Source organism: Nycticebus coucang, chromosome 1, assembly GCF_027406575.1.
Source record: "Nycticebus coucang isolate mNycCou1 chromosome 1, mNycCou1.pri, whole genome shotgun sequence".
NCBI classification, from domain to species: Eukaryota; Metazoa; Chordata; class Mammalia; order Primates; family Lorisidae; genus Nycticebus; species Nycticebus coucang.
The window spans coordinates 86,253,883-86,271,464 of record NC_069780.1 but is presented as its reverse complement, the minus strand read 5'-3'; the positions used below and the strand labels follow the sequence as shown (position 1 = coordinate 86,271,464).

The window sequence follows — 17,582 nt, the reverse complement described above, 5'->3', positions numbered from 1 at the left end:
TTAAGAAGATTTTTTTAAAAGAATGCATATATAAATGTTTCACACGAACTTCAAAACTAACCCACAAAGTATTATTCCGCAATTTTTAAGATAAGGAAACAGATGTGGGATGGCTGTGTAATTGTAAAAGATGTTTAAATTCTTTACTGACAAAATCCGGGATTTTAAATAACTTGGAAAGTAAAAAGTGTAGGCTACAACTGGCAAATTTAAATGTAACAGTTATAAACATAGAGACCTCCATGTATACTATCAAAATGCCACTTATAAGGGCAGGGGAGATCTGGCCTGAGGACAATTCATAAGGAAGTGATAGGTGGAAAGAGTTATCTGTAAAGTTGAGCTAGCTAAGAGCTATCATCCAATGCACAATCCCAAAAGCCTTAGTGTAATTTCAGAGTACATTATCAGATATATGATGTTCAGGGCAAGGAAGACAGGAAGTTCTGTTGTAATCTACATACTAGAGTGAGGCAGGACTTTATGTAAAACAATGGCAACCAGTAACTAGGAGAAATGATGAGAAGTTATAGTATTCAAATGGCAGAAAACCTAGAAGATGAGGTGTTTAGGAAAGTGATGAAAAGCTCATAATATTTAACAGAGAAGAGGTTTAGAGAAATACGATCTTCTTAAATACCCAAGACACAGTTGTATGGAAATGGAATATTAATATTTCATTTGTGTTACTTTAGAAGAGATCTAGAACCAGGAACTAAAATTACTGAGGAGGTTTCAGCTAAATTTGAGTTTTTCTTAATTTCAACAGATTTAGGGGTTACAAGTATTTCTTTGTTACATGGGTGAATTACACAGTCGTGAAGTCGGGGCTTTTAGCATACCCATCGCTAGAATGGTGTATATTATACCCAACAGGTCATTTTTGATTCCTCATCTCCCTCTCAGTCATCAAAGTCCATTACTGAGGACTGCTCTGTGTGACCACGTATACCCACCTGAGTCTCCAAAGTCCATCATGCTCTTGTGACCATGTGTACCCATTGTTTAGCTCCCTCGTATAAGTGTGTACACACTAGTATTGTTTCTCTGTTCCTGAGATAGATACTTCCCTGAGTTGCGGTAAAAGGTATTATTTCATTCTTTTTTATGGTTTAGGAATATTCCATGGTATATATATACCGAATTTTCTTTATACACTCACCAGCCGACGGGCACTATGTTAATTCCATATCCTAGCAACTGTGAATTGTGTGTGCTCTGATAAGCATACAAGAGCCTGTGTCTTTTGATATAATACTTCTTTTCCTTGAGGTAGATACCTAGTGCTGGGATTGCTGGATCAAATGGTAAGTCTACTTTTAGTTCCTTGGGAAATCTCTATACTGTTTTCCATAGACGTTGTACTAATTTACAACCCCACCAACAGTGTATAAGCGTTTGTTCCCTTTTCACTGCATCTGCACCGACATCTATTGCTTTTTGACATTTTAATAATGGCCATTCTGTCAGGGGTCAGGTAGTTTTCATCTGCATTTGCCTTATGTTTAGTGATGCTGGGTATTTTTTTCATGTTTGTGGGCCATTTGTATATCTTCTTTTCAAAAATGTCTGTTCATCTCTTAAATCCACTTTTTAATGAGGTTGGTGACTTAAGTTTCTTGTAGATTTTAGATGGATATTAGTCCTTCTTCAGATACATAGTTTGCAAGTATTTTCTCTCATTCTATAGACTACTTACTCAGTTGATTATCTCTTTTGCTATGCAGAAACTTTTTAGTTCAATTAAGTCCCATTCTATTATTTTTGTTTTTATTGTATTTGCATTTGGGGGTCTTGGTCACAAATTCTTTGCTGAGAAGTTTCTCAATAATTAGCCCTTTCCTATAATAAATAACACTGCTATGATTTACTAAGTTCTTACTTTGTACCAGGCACTGGGGTATAAGTTTGACATACATTATGTAAAGAACTACCTTCAAGGCCAGGCAAGGTGGCTCACACCTGTAATCCTTGCACTCTGGGAGGCCAAGGTGGATTGCCTGAGTTCAAACATTCAAGACAAGCCTGAGCAAGAGGGAGACCTTGTCCAAGCATTGTGGGTGCCTGTAGTCCCAGCAACTCGGGAGGCTGAGGCAAGAGGATCACTTAAGCCCAAGAGTTTGAGGTTGCTGTGATGTACATGCCAGGGCACTCTACTGAGGGCAACAAAGTAAGACTCTGCCAAAACAAACAAACAAAAAACTATCTTCCAAATACCAGCACTCATTACAATTTTAAAAAACCATAAAGGAGAGGCCAAATACATAGAAAAAATAAGTTTTCCAATGGGAATATTGCTAAAAATGTTTCCATCTTTTTTTTTTTTTTTTTTGAGACAAGAGTCCCACTCTGTTGTCCAGGCTACAGTGCTGTATGGTTGGGGGGTCCCTGTTTCCAAACTCACTTGACTTGGTTCAATTACTTGAGGAGTTAGAAAGTTCAACTGAAGCACAGAGAGAATAGGAAGCAAAAGTGGGTGGAAACCAAAAATAAAACTAGAGCGGCACAGGCAGTGTAGATAGAGAGCAAAAGAAAAACACACAACTTTCAGAGTAACAAAGGGAGATTTTACTTAGGAAGAACAAAGAGAAAGTTTAGAGTCTTTCCAAAGAGAGTTGGAAGTGGACCCTCTCCTGAAGGAGAAAGGGTGAGAGTGGGAAAAGCAAGGGCCTACAGGGCGTCACTCTCTGTGTTGGAAATTGGCTCTCTGTACCCTAGGCAGTATTGCTCCCTTTTTATTGGTCACTGACTGTATCTTTCTACTGGTCACTGGTTACCTAGGTCACTTCATACCCACATGGTTATGGGCCTTCCAGACTTCCTGGTTCAGCAGGCCAGGTTTTCCTCCCACGCCCCCTTGAAGCCTCTTTCTTAGTGTCTCTTCTCAGATCAGCCTACTCACAGCAATCTCAAACTACTGGGTTCAAGAGATCCTCCTGCCTCAGCCTCCTCCCACAAGGCCCAGCTAATTTTTTGATTTCTAGTAAAGATGGAATCTTACATTGCTCAGGCTGCTCTCCAACTCTTGAGCTCAAAGAATCCTCCAGCCTCTGCCTCCCTATCTTTTCACATTCTTAAGGTGGTCTTATCTAATACGGCTGTTACCAAACATGTGCTGGTAACAAAATGGTGGTAGAAAGAGTGGTACGAGTTGGAACGACAGAAAGTGAGAGACCACATGAATGCAAGTGCATCTATCTTAGGATAAAATTTCCTGGTAGTAACTATCCTTTATTGCAAAATTTTTGCCTTTCTACTTTGGCAGGAAGAATATTAAAATGCCCGTAGTTTTTAAAAGAATGACAGTGATTACTGGACAATAGTTAGAAGTTTTCTTTATAACACGCTTACTTGAAAAATTAAAAGTTGGGTGGTGCCTGTGGCTCAAGGAGTAGGGCACCAGTTCCATATGCCGGAGGTGGTGGGTTCAAACCTAGTCCCGGCCAAAAACAAAAACAAAAAAAAAAAAAAAAAATCGAAAAATTAAAAGTTGCCAAACTTAGAGAAATGGCTCAGGGAAGGGTGACTTTCTTAATATAAATAATAAATCGAATTATTAAAAATTGTACTAGATTCTAAGTTTTACAGAAATTTTTAAAGACCCTTTTAATTTTGTTAACATAATTTTCAATGTTCTTAAATATTATCAAAACATACTATTAATATTTTCTGGGTCAGAAGCAATTTAGTAAGTTGTATTTCTTCATTTCTAAAAACTATGACTAATTTTCGACAACTGTGAATTGTTTCACTTCATTAAAGAGTCATACCTATAAAAGACCTTTCAGCAAGATTTTGGCTTCCCTTATTTTATAATATTAGTGGGCCTCACTTTCACAATACACTACACAGTCATCCCTGTGTTATGAAATGGCACTACGTAACAGTGAAAAGTGAGACTGGTACTACTTCACAGTGAAAATTCCTTTATTGCAATGAAATTAGAAAGGTTTATAAGGAAAAGAAAGAAAAGAAAAAAAGCTGTGCTTTATTGATGAGGGCTACCTGGTCTGAAAAGGGAAAACTCTTACAACAAAATAGACTGATGAATCCAACAAAGTCCATCATTGCTGCAAAAATAACTCAGTAATCATTTCTTCATATTGGATATTCTATGCTCCAGACTATTCCTTTAAAAGATACTTAAATAGTAGGCATCTGAAGTGGTGGAATTATTTAACTTATATCTCCTTTGGGGCAAGATGCAAGTTTACATAACATAAAAACCAATATATATTAAATTCATTTAAAAAAACCAATGATTTCCTGGATTGGGAATGGAAAACACCTATGTCCATGTTTGACTCTAACATTTACTATCTGAGTGCTTCTCCCCTATCCAGGATATAATCATGACCTAGTGTTCAGACCTACAGATTGTTTTAATTGAGAAAAACATCTAGCAAATCCATATGCCATAAACATTCAACAAGAGTCCTTTATTCCTTCTAAAATATCCCCAAAATCAAGTGCAACAAGATTTGGCCAGCCAATTAATTGGTCTTGTACAGGTGGCTGGGACTAATCTTTGTACGGATATCCTTGTATAGAATTGTTCACGTAGGTAGCTCTACAATGCCACTCCCAGAAATACTGTATAATGCTAATTCTACAACTTGGTCCACAGGCATCAATCAACATACAGCCATGATGTGGCAGAGACCTCTATTATCTGCTGTGTAAAGGGTACATACAATGGCATAAAGATACTATCTGCTTTCAAAAGACCCTATTTTTTGTTGTTGTTGTTGTTGTTGTTTTGAGACACAGCCTTGTTCTATCACCCTAGCTAGAATGCAGTGGCATCATCATATATAATGCAACCTCAAACTCCTAGGCTCAAGTGGATCTGCCTGCTTTAGCCTACCAAGCTAATTTTTCTATTTTTGTAGAGATGGGGTCCTACCCTTGCTGAGGCTAGTCTTGAACTCCTGACCTTAAGTGATCCTCCCACCTCAGCCTCCCAGAGTGATTGCAGGTGCAGGCCACTGTCACCAGCCTTAAATTTAATTTTTAACAAATACATTTTTTTTTTTGGAGACAGAGTCTCACTTTGTTGCCCTCGGTAGAATGCCATGGCATCATAGCTCATAGCAACCTCAAACTCTTGGGTTCAAGTGACCCTCTTGCCTCAGCCTCCCAACTAGCTGGGACTACTGGTGCCCCCCACAACAACAGGCTATTTTTTAGAGACGTGGTCTCACTTTTGCTTAGGCTGGTCTCAAACTCAGAGCTCACAGACGCCACCTGCCTCAGCCTCCCAAAGTGCTATGATTACAGGTGAGAGCCACGGCACTCAGCCTCTGCATTTTCATTTTTAAAAAACAGGGTGTCTGGTATCACAAGAATGGAGAAGCAAGAATCCAATGGACTCAATCCTAATGTGAAGCCAGTAGACAATCTGATATATAACCTCATAAGAAAAAACTCGAATCAATTCAAGGTGAGGGACAGGGGAATAAGGGAGCAGGGAGAGGAGAGGAGGCAGGAGGATGGGGAGTTACGGTGTATGGCAAACTCTTGGGGGTGAGACACAATTATAAGAGGACTTTACCTAACAAATGCAATCAGTATAAGGTAATTCGTTGTACCCTCAATGAACCTGAAACAGTAAAAAAAAAAAATTTTTTTTTAAATAAAAAACAAACAAAAAATCCAATGTTTGGACATAAATATCAAAAATGTCTAAGTTTTCAAAACGATTCGATAGTTTTCATTCTAAAAGAAAACGATGGTAATTATAAATGGAAGCCTTAACCAACGGACCTCACTACCAGGAATAGAATGGTGTCTGCTCTGCTGCTGTATGCAAATACACTCCAGGCAGGAAATGTTTCCAAATAAACTTGCCTGGAAAATAATTAAATATAGAAGAGTATCTCAATATAGAAAATATCTTAAATGCCACAGAAATTCTTAAAATGTTTTCTTGAAAAAAAATTTCAGCCTACAGTTATGGCCACATGAGTTGAAGAAGACAACATTCGATCTTCCTTCTTGTAAATAAATGAGTAAACAAGGCCCAAAAAGCACACCATCATTTCTCCCTTTCCTTAGCGGCTCTAAAAAGGCAAACAGAACATTGTACCTATTCATATTTTAGTTACACTTTGAAATTATCAGTTATTACTATGGTGATATTTAAAAAGCTAAGATAATACTAGAATATCAATTATATACAAGAGACAATTGTGATTGTTAGAGCTGCTCCCAACTGGCCAGATGGGACATTTTCACAGAAGATTACATCGTCTAGGTGCGCCATAAAGTAGCTTTTCACAGTATTAACACATAACCATAAATCTAAAATGATACACTGAACAGAATAAAGCCATTCTATAATTGAGCCCTAAGACTTTAAATGGGATAAGACAAGAAAAACAAGAAATCAGGGATAAACTTTGGAAATCCTATCAGTCCATTCAACAGTGTACAAGACATAGCAAAATGTATTGGTCATCGTATGAATTCTTACTAAAAGATTGCTGCAGAGCAAATATATAACCAAACTTTTTCTTTTTTTTGAGACAGAGCCTCAAGCTGTCACCCTGGGTAGAGTGCCGTGGTGTCACAGCTCACAGCAACCTCCAACTCCTGGGCTCAAGCGATTCTCCTGCCTCCGCCTCCCATGTAGCTGGGACTACAGGTGACCGCCACAACACCTGGCTATTTTTTGGTTGCAGCCGTCATTGTTGTTTGGTGGGCCCAGGCTGGATTCGAATCCGCCAGCTCAGGTGTATGTGGCTGGCACCTTAGCCGCTTGAGCCACAAAACCTATGTTTTGACGGCTTGTGTTTTATAGGAAGTAAATGTTTTTCCCAGGACACGAAGCAAAATAAACCTTTGTTGGGCTAAAATTTTAAAATATATGGCAACCAATCCAGTGAACTTTTAAGATTAGAAATAAAAGCAAAACAAATAAGGTATTAATAGTAATCTCAAACTAGTAGAAAACACAGTATTTACAATAAAAGTAAAAACACGATATGGAAGAAAATGAGACAAATATTTAAAGGAGAAATTTCTCTACAGGAAAAATCATACATAAGCCTCTGGTGGCAGTTTATCACATAGAATATTCACGTGGAGATTTCAACTTTCACCAAGGAGACCCACCAGTTCACATGTGAGAAATGGAGATATTTCCGTTCCTATCCAAACGCAGCTCTATATCCTCTGATAATTATTTTGCTTTAGTAGCTGATTACTGTAATCACATCAGACCTCAGCACAGTCATGAACTGTCAGCCACACTTTGCAAGGACAAAGGAAACCAGCCACTAAGGTCTTAACTCAGGCAGAACACAGGGATAGGAAGAGACTGCAGGCGGCATCTTTGATTAAATACAAAAGAAAAAAACCCCAATAGTTACTCAAAGTAGAAGATAACAAAAACAGAAAAGAACTCTAGAAATACAGTAAGAAGAGTTTTGAGAAGAAGTTTTACTTTTCTTTCACTGTATAAAATTATTTTCTTTATTTCCTTATTCTATACATGTTTTCCTATTTTTAATATTGTTTTTTACTTTCAAAACTATTTCAGAAGAAAGACGTTTAAATTTTTGTTTTTGTTTTGTTTTTTTTAAATAAGACCTGAAGTGACATTAACAAATGTGTCTTTTGGGGTATTGTATAATGTGCCAAAATTCAGGAGACTGCTTAACTCTGACCAGTGAATGATGTCACAAAATCATGCATGAATAAAAAGATCCATTCAATGTCCAAGATCAATGAGCTTTAATAAAAGAACAGAAGAAAAGTTCACTGACAAAGTTTTAAATTCCTCATCATAACCAGTCTTTAAGAAATTATCATTGGTCAAATTTGGGGGCAGTCTTTCCAAGAACATCCACAATTATTTTTAAAAGCTGTTAAAATACTCAACATACTCTTCCCTTTCCAACTACCTAACCACTAAGGCCAGAATTTCTTCATATACTTTATACACTTGAACCAGAGGAATATATCACAACAAGTTGCATGCAGAAGTAGATATGAAAATCCAGCTGTCATTAGCCCAAATTTTAACCTTTTTTTTTTTGAGACAGAGTCTCACTTTGTCACCCTCAGTAGAGTGCCATGGTGTCACAGCTTACAGCAACCTCAAACTCTTAGGCTCAAGAGATCCTCTAGCCACAGCCTCCCAAGCAGCTGGGACTACAGGTGCCCCCCCCCCACCCAATACCAAGCTATTTTTGGCTCTTGCTCTTGTTCAGGCTGGTCTCAAACTCGTGAGCTCAGGCAATCCACCAACCTTGGTCTCTCAGAGTGCTAGGATTATAGGTGTGAACCACTGCAAATGGACTAATATAAAACACATTCATAAAAATATAAAACTATCATTCTTCTTATAAATTTTTATTTCATTCATTTTTCCTTTAAAAAACCCCTTATATTAATGTGCAATGGGTTTATTACTATTTTATAATTAATAATGAATGAATACATGCTTAAAATTATCTTGGTTTTAATTTCTAATACAGTAAATAATGATACAGGTAACTTATGGTCAAAAGCTCATGAGAGCCATCAAAAAGTTATGAGTCCTATCTAAAAAACTTTGAGGACTGCTGAAATTACAAGGTGTCCCAAAAAGTTGCCCCTAAAGCCACCATATATAGGGAAAATGGAGAATTGTTGCTAAATGTCCATTTACAAAATATTCTTTACAAAATTTTATAAATATTTACAAAATATTCTCTTATGTGTTAGCCACCTCTTTGTAAAAGTTTGTATTGAATATTTTAAAAAATGTACATTTAGTTACAATTTTCCATTTTCCTTATGTGTGGTAACCATAGGGGGTGACTTTTGGGACACGCCGTGGACAACCATTAGCCCCTTAACTCTTTTCAAGAACGCAGAGTTATCAGCTGTCCTTAGATTCCCTGTGCTTATTTTCACTTCAGCAGAACCCTCTGACTGACGACTTAATCCACTTGCAGAATGGTTGGATGCTCTTGCAGTCTAACCAAAATCAGTACAAAAAATGAGTTATACCAATGAGAAATTTTAAATGGAAGCTATCAAGTTCTCATCAATAATGCCCGTGTCAAATGCACCAGTATTATCAAGCATACCCAGGAGGCCCAAGTAATCTCCAGATCTAGCCAATTGGGGATGTACTTGATTCATAAATTAGCAAATGACAAAAGAATTTTTTTCCTAAAAACTTTCCTCTCCTAGGTATAGGACACAACTACAACAGGGACCTTACCTAACAAAAGCAAACATTGTAATCTAGTAATCTAATTGTTTGTACCCTCATATTAATCTGAAATTTTAAAAAAGAAAGAAAGAAAATGGAGAGAGAAAAAATTTCCTAAGTATGCCAAAATTCCTGGTGAGTCACACATTTTTTTTTTTAATTCAGTCTCCATAGAGACCATCAAAAATTGTCAATGCCAACTATATTTCAAGTCATCATGGCAGGGTATTGGAAAAATTAGCAATAATCACAATTACCATAATCAATTATCATGCCTCAGATAAACCTCATTGGCTACGGTACTGCCGCCGCACACAGCTTCATACAGCTTTTTAAAGATTTGGTTTAAAATCTTTTTCAATTAAGAAATACCCTTTCTTGGCCTCTTGGCTAAGATCAAGTGTAAAATTTTTTGTAAAGAAATGCTTATAAAGTAGAAGTGTGCTAATAAATAGTGAAAGGGAAACGTTACAACTTATTTTGAGATTTTAACTTTATTTCCTAACAATTTCAAATGCCTTCTGGATTGTACCAAAACCACAAGCGGCTAATTATCATTGGTATCCTCATAGTCAGCTGAGTAAAAATTAAGACAAGCTAAATATTTTGTTTTCATATTACGGATTTGGTCCACTTTGCTGCTATTATTATTTCTCCTCTGAGACAGCTATTTCAAATTCCGTACTATATCCAAGTGCCACCTGTCTTCTACTTGAAAGGGACAAAGGAAGATTAAAAAGAAAAGTTATCTGATTATTTACTGAGTTCATAAGTAATTGCTCTAATACAAACAATTATTCAGTAAGAGTTTTCTCCAATAGATTCTACAATTATTCTGTCCAAAATATCTTTGAAGTTATTTCTTAGCCTGTGTGTAATTTTAATGATCACAAAGGATGTTATGAACATCTGTGAAATTGATACATTCAAGTCAGTCACAAGCTTACACTGGTAACACCACTGAGCTGTGCACTTAAAAAGAGTTAAGACAGTAAAATTAATGTTACATGGGTTTTAAACCAAAGAGATGAAAACCATTAAATTATATGCTTAAAATAGGTGAACTATACGGTATATGAATTATATCTCAAAAAAACTGTTACTTTTAAAAAATAGAGGCTTGGCTTGGAGCCTGTGGCTCAAGCGGCTAAGGCGCCAGCCACATACACCTGAGCTGGTGGGTTCAAATCCAACCCGGGCCTGCCAAACAACTATGGCTGCAACCAAAAACTAGCCAGGCATTGTGGAGGGCACCTGTAGTCCCAGCTATTTGGAAGGCATAGGCAGGAGAATCACTTAAGCCTGAGAGTCAGAGGTTGCTGTGAGCTGTGATGCCACAGCACTCTACCCAAGTTGACAGCTTGAGGCTCTGTCTCAAACATAAATAAATAAATAAATAAAAATTAAAAATAGAGGCTTGTTCCTGATCAGCTTTTTTTTAAGTTTACTACTGATATATTATGAATAATGACTAAATTTTTGAGAAAAGAAGAAAGGGGGGAGGCGGCACCTGTGGCTCAGTGAATAGGGTGCCGCCCCATATACCGAGGGTGGCGGGTTCAAACCCAGCCCCGGCCAAACTGCAACAAAAAAATAATTGGGCATTGTGGCGGGCACCTGTAGTCCCAGCTACTTGGGAGACTGAGGCAAGAGAATTGGAAGTTGCTGTGAGCTGTGACACCACAGCACTCTACCAAGGGTGATAAAGTAAGACTCCATCTCTTAAAAAAAAATAAAGGAAAGAATAAAGGGGAAATTTTTATATACATAAATATATAAAAGAATTTAATAGATATTTTCATATTATTTTAATATAATGAAAATATTTCCTTTCACAAATGATTTAAAACTTAACATCTAAACATTCTATAAAACGCTAGAGTTTTGTCCAGAGGTCAACAATATCTTCTAGCTATCAGAGAGGCATTTCAAGTTAATATCATTTTAACACTGGACTCAAAACCAAAAGAGAATATTTCTAATCACTCGATATTTCAAACAGGGAAGACAGACAACTTAAAACTGATCATTTTAATTCACCACTGGTAGGATATAGTTCTGAATGTCAAGGGAGATTTTTCCAAAGAGACATTTTTAAAATCAGCATGTAGCACTGCAAAAATCTCGTGACAAAAAATAATAATAATAATAATAATACATGGTAAGAAATGAAACCGCTGAAGATAAAAAGCATCTTTGCTATTGTGACTAAAAGCTAAATTTTAGCCAAGTATATTTAAAACATGTACAGGCACAAACAGCCACCAGTATTCACAATAAGAGGCAGGACAAAGTGGAAATGATCTTTTGACAAATAAATTGAAATATTGCATGACTTGCTACACAACACCCTTATTACTTTCAATTTCCAAGTGCAACCAAAAGACGGATCCAATTATGACATCAATACAAGCTTCCTTTCAACATGGAATGAAAGAACAGTAAATCCCAGTGGACACCCGAGTTCTGTAGCAGAGATGATGTAATATATAAAAATAGACATCCTTCAACAGAAGCTGAAACTTGGGTAAACAGCACACTGCATACCATTCTCAACTGCCTTGCATGAATTTGCAATGCATGCTGTTAATAGCATGAGAGAAATCATTTCGTGTTTTAAATTATTTCCTGATTTACACTTCAATGTCTACACATGCACTGCAGTGTAATTTCCCAATCTATACAAATTAAATCAACATAAATACCTGATTAGAAGGCAAGGAAAAGAAACAGTCCCCCCCTAAGCAAAGATGTTATGACCACTGCAGCAGCTTTCACACGCTGCGTTTTGCCAGAAATTGCGGCACATATGGCACAGTATTGTTCTGTCCACCCACTGTTCAGAAACCTTTCCACGGGGAGCTTTCTGCGGGATTGTAAAATACTATGCCATCTAGGTGAAGAGGAACAGTAAACCTGCCAGGAATGAGTGAGAAAAGCAAAGGATACTTTTGACACTTCTCTCAAAAGACTCTCTGATATAAACATGAAGCATCAACCATCCAAAAAATAAATTCTAGCAAAACAGTGTGTGTGTGGTTTGCATGTGTGTATGTTTGTCTTGGGGGGACTGCTCTCTCACACTGTCTCCACACACCCTCTTTTCCATTCTTTATTACCTAATTCATTTTTCGCATGTCTGTTGAGCTTTCCTGGATTAAAAAATAATTGGCTTCAAACTAATCTACCACTCAAGATGTTTGTATTCATCTATAGTAGTTGTTAAACACTACTCCAACAAGTACTGCCCACAGAGTGAATCATCAGAGATTAATAAATTAAAGCTATTTAAAGTTTTATTTTGAAATAATTACTTCTACTTTCTTTCCCCTGAACAGTGTTTAACTCCCCTATCTTCGACTCTAACTAACTTCAATGGCCAAATTCTATCCATTGTTCCCATTTGCGTTACTTAGCCAGGTCCAGTTGTCTCCTTTTGACGCCCCTGCCCTAGTCCTGTCTTAAAGGCTTGTCAGTTTATTTAAATCTAAACCTCAGAATCTTGTCACTCCCCTTCCTGCTCCTTACAGTCATGAAAAAGTCCAACTTCCAGCATGGCTTTTGAAAACCATAAAATATTCAGCCTATACACCTTTAGATGAATGGCGTTTTTTGGTACAAGATAGTTTTCTACGAGCCAAGACACAAAGGTGGCTCAGGAAGGCAGCCCTGGTTCCTCAAGGTGCCGGTGAATGTGCCTCCACAGTACCTGCACTTCGCTGTATTCTAGGTGCCCATTTATGCATCTGTACTTCCCCATGAGACTACAAGGTCAGCAGGGGTGAGACTCCTGAATCGTGGTAGGCTCTCAATAAACACTTGTTCCATGAGTAAAAACACATAAATGAATATACTGAGCTTTCCTCTCTATGACATAAGAAATAATACAAAATTTCCTGAAATGCTATTGTGTTATAATTCAGAGAGAAATGATGACAACATTGAAGACAAAAGCTTTAGATTCAATTAAGCAAATGCTTAATGAATTTAATGAAATATTAAAATAACTAAGATTTTTCCCTGTACTTGAATAATTTCTTATATGCACAAAAATATTTTAAAATATCATGTGAATAAATAATAGTCAAGTGGAATATGATATAAACTGAAGTCCTTAATATTCTAAGAAATTTACTATTAATATGTATACAAGTCGTTGATATATTACCCAGAACATATCCTCTTACAGTTAAGTAGCAAATACTGAAATAAATCTGAAGAGACCTCAGTAAAAATTTAAATAAGTGATAGATCGAAGCCATGACATGAATGAAAGCATCTCCTACTTCTAATTTAAGAACAGTAACTCAAGACAAAAAGTATATGTCAAATAAATGTGCATAATCACACAAACCAAATGTATTCTTTTCATTGTTTCAATAGCTAAATAGTTTTTGAAACTAACAAACCCTACCAAGAAGTCTTTAACTAAAAGAAGAAGCCAACTTAAATCAAATCTATCTCAAAATCCTATGAACGTTTACAAGAAATAGGACTTATTATTATGCAGAAAAACTTTACTAAAATATACGGCTAATTTTCATAAGGCTCATACATGAATAAATCTTACTCCACTGATGCTGCATTTTTAAAGATTATAATAAATTTACTGATTATAATAAAAATTATTCCCATACTTATATTATAGTGTATTAAACTTATATTAATCTTATATAAAAAATTCTTATTTCTATTACTTTTGTACACTCCCACCAAGAACAATCTACCACAAAGTTCAACATGTATTTGTTTCTTCATCACTGTGTGGAGCGTACATTCACACTGCAGAAATGACTACTGATAATATATGTGGGAGATTCCTGGCTTTCTACTTGACCTATGGGTTCTCATTATTTTAAAAATTTTGCAATGATTGAAACTTTATGAATATGTTTATGTTATACTGTGTTCCAACCCTCCTCATTCAAACTGTATTAAGAGAAGCCGTATTTGGGGGTGAGCAGGAGTCTGGGTAAAGAGGCAATCAGAATGTCAGATCAGAGAGAACATTGTGACTTTGCAACCAGCCGCGGAAGGCTAGAGATTTTTTGGTTGTCAGTTGGGGCACACAATCTCTGCAGTGCAGACAGGGCAAGTTATCTTCAATCTTCAGTCTAATATCTCTCTGTACAATTTTTGCTCTTTCCAAACTGGGAAGAACTGTTTTATTATTATTATTATTATTATTAAATCAAAGGAAGAATAAAACCTGACAGAAGAGATGTGAGCCAGCTCCCAAGTCACTTCCTCCTCTTCAGTCCTATTGTTTCTGCTTTTCATTCTTATTATGGAACTCAGATCTTCCTGACCACACAAACTTCCAAAGTAATTACCCATAAATGAGGAGAAGGTTTGAAATTGTGGTCAAACAAACACAGCTGCCCCTCCTTACATCCCCATTCTGAAATTGGAGAAAAGTAAACTATTACCTATCTAATGTCCCAAATTAATCTCTTTAATGACTGGCCTCAAATCTTCCCGCCCCTGCCAGGAACTTAATTTATTACCTGCCTCTATAATCTACTCATTCTAAGATTGAAAATTCATGCCACATCTTATTTTTTGGCAATCTTAAATACAGCCTCAATCTTAGCTCATCAAAATGTAAGAAAATGCTAATGAAAGCCATCTCCAGTCTTCCTTTCTCACTGCATTTTAAAATGCTATTCTCTCTGCAAACCTCACACACTTGCCTTGAAAAATGTCCTGAGAACACTGTCTATGTGGAATATATGAGGATTCACGTTTCTGAAGAAAAGCATCATAATCCGTTTTAAACCACTGCAACACATCTAATTTTAAGAAGTTTACGTAAGACACGCATCATAGCTCAGTGTACACTGTAAATTCAATTCCAAGTTCTAAGTGAAAATTAGACTGGTTATTTTTCACACTAAAAATGGGGGTAATCAATTACATACTGATTTATCTTCTAAAACATTAAGTTATATATTTAACTATACTCTTTCCAGAAAAAGTTATTTTATAAATTATATAATTACCAAATTAAAAACCTGCATCAAAAAGTTTTTAGACTACCACATCATTTAAAAATTAGCATTGTGTCTAAAAAGCAAAACTGCAAGCATGCCACCTGTGGCATTTTAATAAGCGTTCTCTTGTACAAAACATAAAGTAACTGTCTCATTTTAATTTGAAAAATTATACAAATATTTCATGCTTTTAGGCAGTTACTATAATAGTCAAAAATATTATAGTGATGACAGATCCCCTGTAATGTGAATTATTCATGATCTTACGATCTCTTTCCTGTAAATCAATAAACACCACCATAAAATATTACTAGCTACTTAACCAATTAGTTTGTAAAGATCAGTTTTTCTTCCTTCACCCAAATTCTCTAGTAACCCCAAATTTGGTTCACAATTTCAAAAGATTAGCACTGAAAATCACAGATTAGTCATGTTATGGTATGAAAGAAATGAGCAAATGTATTATTACAGGCCTCTTGATTAAAATGTAGGATGAAATAAAAGCATGAATTCTGGTTAAAAATAAAGTGCAAATAAAAAATATAAAAATTTTAAGATTTTGTTTCCTTTTTGACTAAGCCTTTTTTCTATCTGACTAAAATTTTACCAGTGGCCTCCCAAACTGCTCTCATATTGGGATCTCTGAACTTTAAAATTTTCATTTATAGCATTTAAAATTTAAATTTTTAAAGAATTTCCCAGAAGCTCTCACACAAGATGCAACAAAGAAAAAAAAATCCATTTTTTTTCTCTTTCCCTCTTCATTTCTTTATTTGCAAAGCAAGTTAGTAAATAGTGTTCCATCTATTCTTAAAAATAAGTAGGCTGCACTTTTATTCATTCTTCAGAGAAGGCAGATAATCTAGCCCTACCTAGGCCTGTACAAGGTAAAGCAGCTTATGCTGGCACCTAAACCACTGATAGTTTAAAAGTTTTAAGAATTTCTACTAAGTCAGGGCAAAATATAGAAGAACACAACCAAGCAAAACACATCAATATTATAAACTCTTTAGTTACAATGCAAATTCAAACATAAATTTAGGTTAGTGTTAGGAGACCACACATAAATTACAATACCTGAGATTTAGTGCATTCCTTTGAGCCAAAATGAAATGAGTGCCATAAAGGAGGAAAGGAAAAGATGAACATTATCAGACATGCTATATTATATCTGCCAAAATGAAGATAATGTTAAAATTAGGTTAAGAATGACCACATAGAATTGCCTGTATGTATAATGTTCTCTGTTCTTTAGCCATGCACTTGCAATCATCTTAAACCACCTGTGAAATATGATCATGCACTTCTCTTAAATCAACTTTTCACCCTCCATCCCACCTTACTAGCTAATTTCTTTCAAAGAGAAACAATTCTGTCAAGAATAAGTAAATATGACTTACGGCTAATGAAAAATAATTTTTGTTTGATTCTTTTTACCATGTGGTATCATATATATAAAACAAAATTTTGCCATTTTCCTCTATTAAAATTATATATTTAGGTAAAATAATAAAATATAAACATAACTAAAGAATCCTTTTAATATGATTATGTTGTTGCCAATCTTATTCAGTAAAATTAATACTAACATGTCAAGAATCCATTAATAATCAAATTAAATTTTTCATTCTACTATTGAATTTTCCCTCAAAATACATGTTAACTAGATAAGATATTCTTAAAAATCACTCAAAAAAATCTTGTAATAATAAAAAAGGCTATACATTTTTAAAATTAGAGCAAGAAAAGGGAGTTACATAAGGGAAATGAATGAAGCATTCCAAAAATGGAGGAAAATTGGGATTGGGAGAGAAAAATAGTAATGAAATGGCCCGCCCAACTTACATGTGACAACTATGACTACAAGATCAAAACGATCAACTTGAACACTAGATTTCAAATAATCCTACACTCCCACTATCTTAGTTTAGAAACTAACTTGGAAAAACAATTCTAAAGCAAAAAGATATTAACAATATTAGTACTAGTCTAAAATATTATCTATATAGTACTGTAAATGTACATCAACTCCTTCTTCCATGATGCTACATCAACACTAAAAATATTACCTTCTTTTATGGACAATGGTAACAAAAAAACCTTTCATGGGCTTTCCCCCCTCAAATACCAGTCTCTCCAATGGACAAACAAAACCGTCTTTGTGATGAGCAAACAGCAACCCTTTCCAAATGAGCTGAATGAAATGATTCAAGTATGAAATTCATGTTAAACTAAAATAGCACATGGGTAGCAAGTTGCTAGTGGTCAAAACCACATCAAATATTTAAATACAAAGAGCTCTCTGAGAAATGGAATACATGAAATGTAGGTATAAAATATATCACTTAAAGTTACTAAAAATTGAGTAAATTTAAGTCTAT

The 17,582-nt window shown here is 35.5% G+C and overlaps 1 protein-coding gene and 1 pseudogene across 10 annotated transcripts in view; both read right to left on the bottom strand.

The window, feature by feature from the left end:
- The window catches only part of RAPGEF2 (Rap guanine nucleotide exchange factor 2), a 299,942-nt gene that overhangs the window by 112,493 nt on the left and 169,867 nt on the right, over positions 1-17,582 (bottom strand). For 8 of the 10 annotated variants that reach the window (XM_053583632.1, XM_053583658.1, XM_053583668.1 and 5 more), the window contains one exon: positions 16,279-16,296. The exons of the other annotated variants lie outside the window; for them this stretch is intronic. In XM_053583632.1, the coding sequence (XP_053439607.1) occupies positions 16,279-16,296 (18 nt within the window). The remainder of the gene's footprint in view (positions 1-16,278; positions 16,297-17,582) is intronic. 10 annotated transcript variants of the gene reach the window in all.
- Positions 9,374-9,528, bottom strand: LOC128591905 (uncharacterized; annotated as a pseudogene).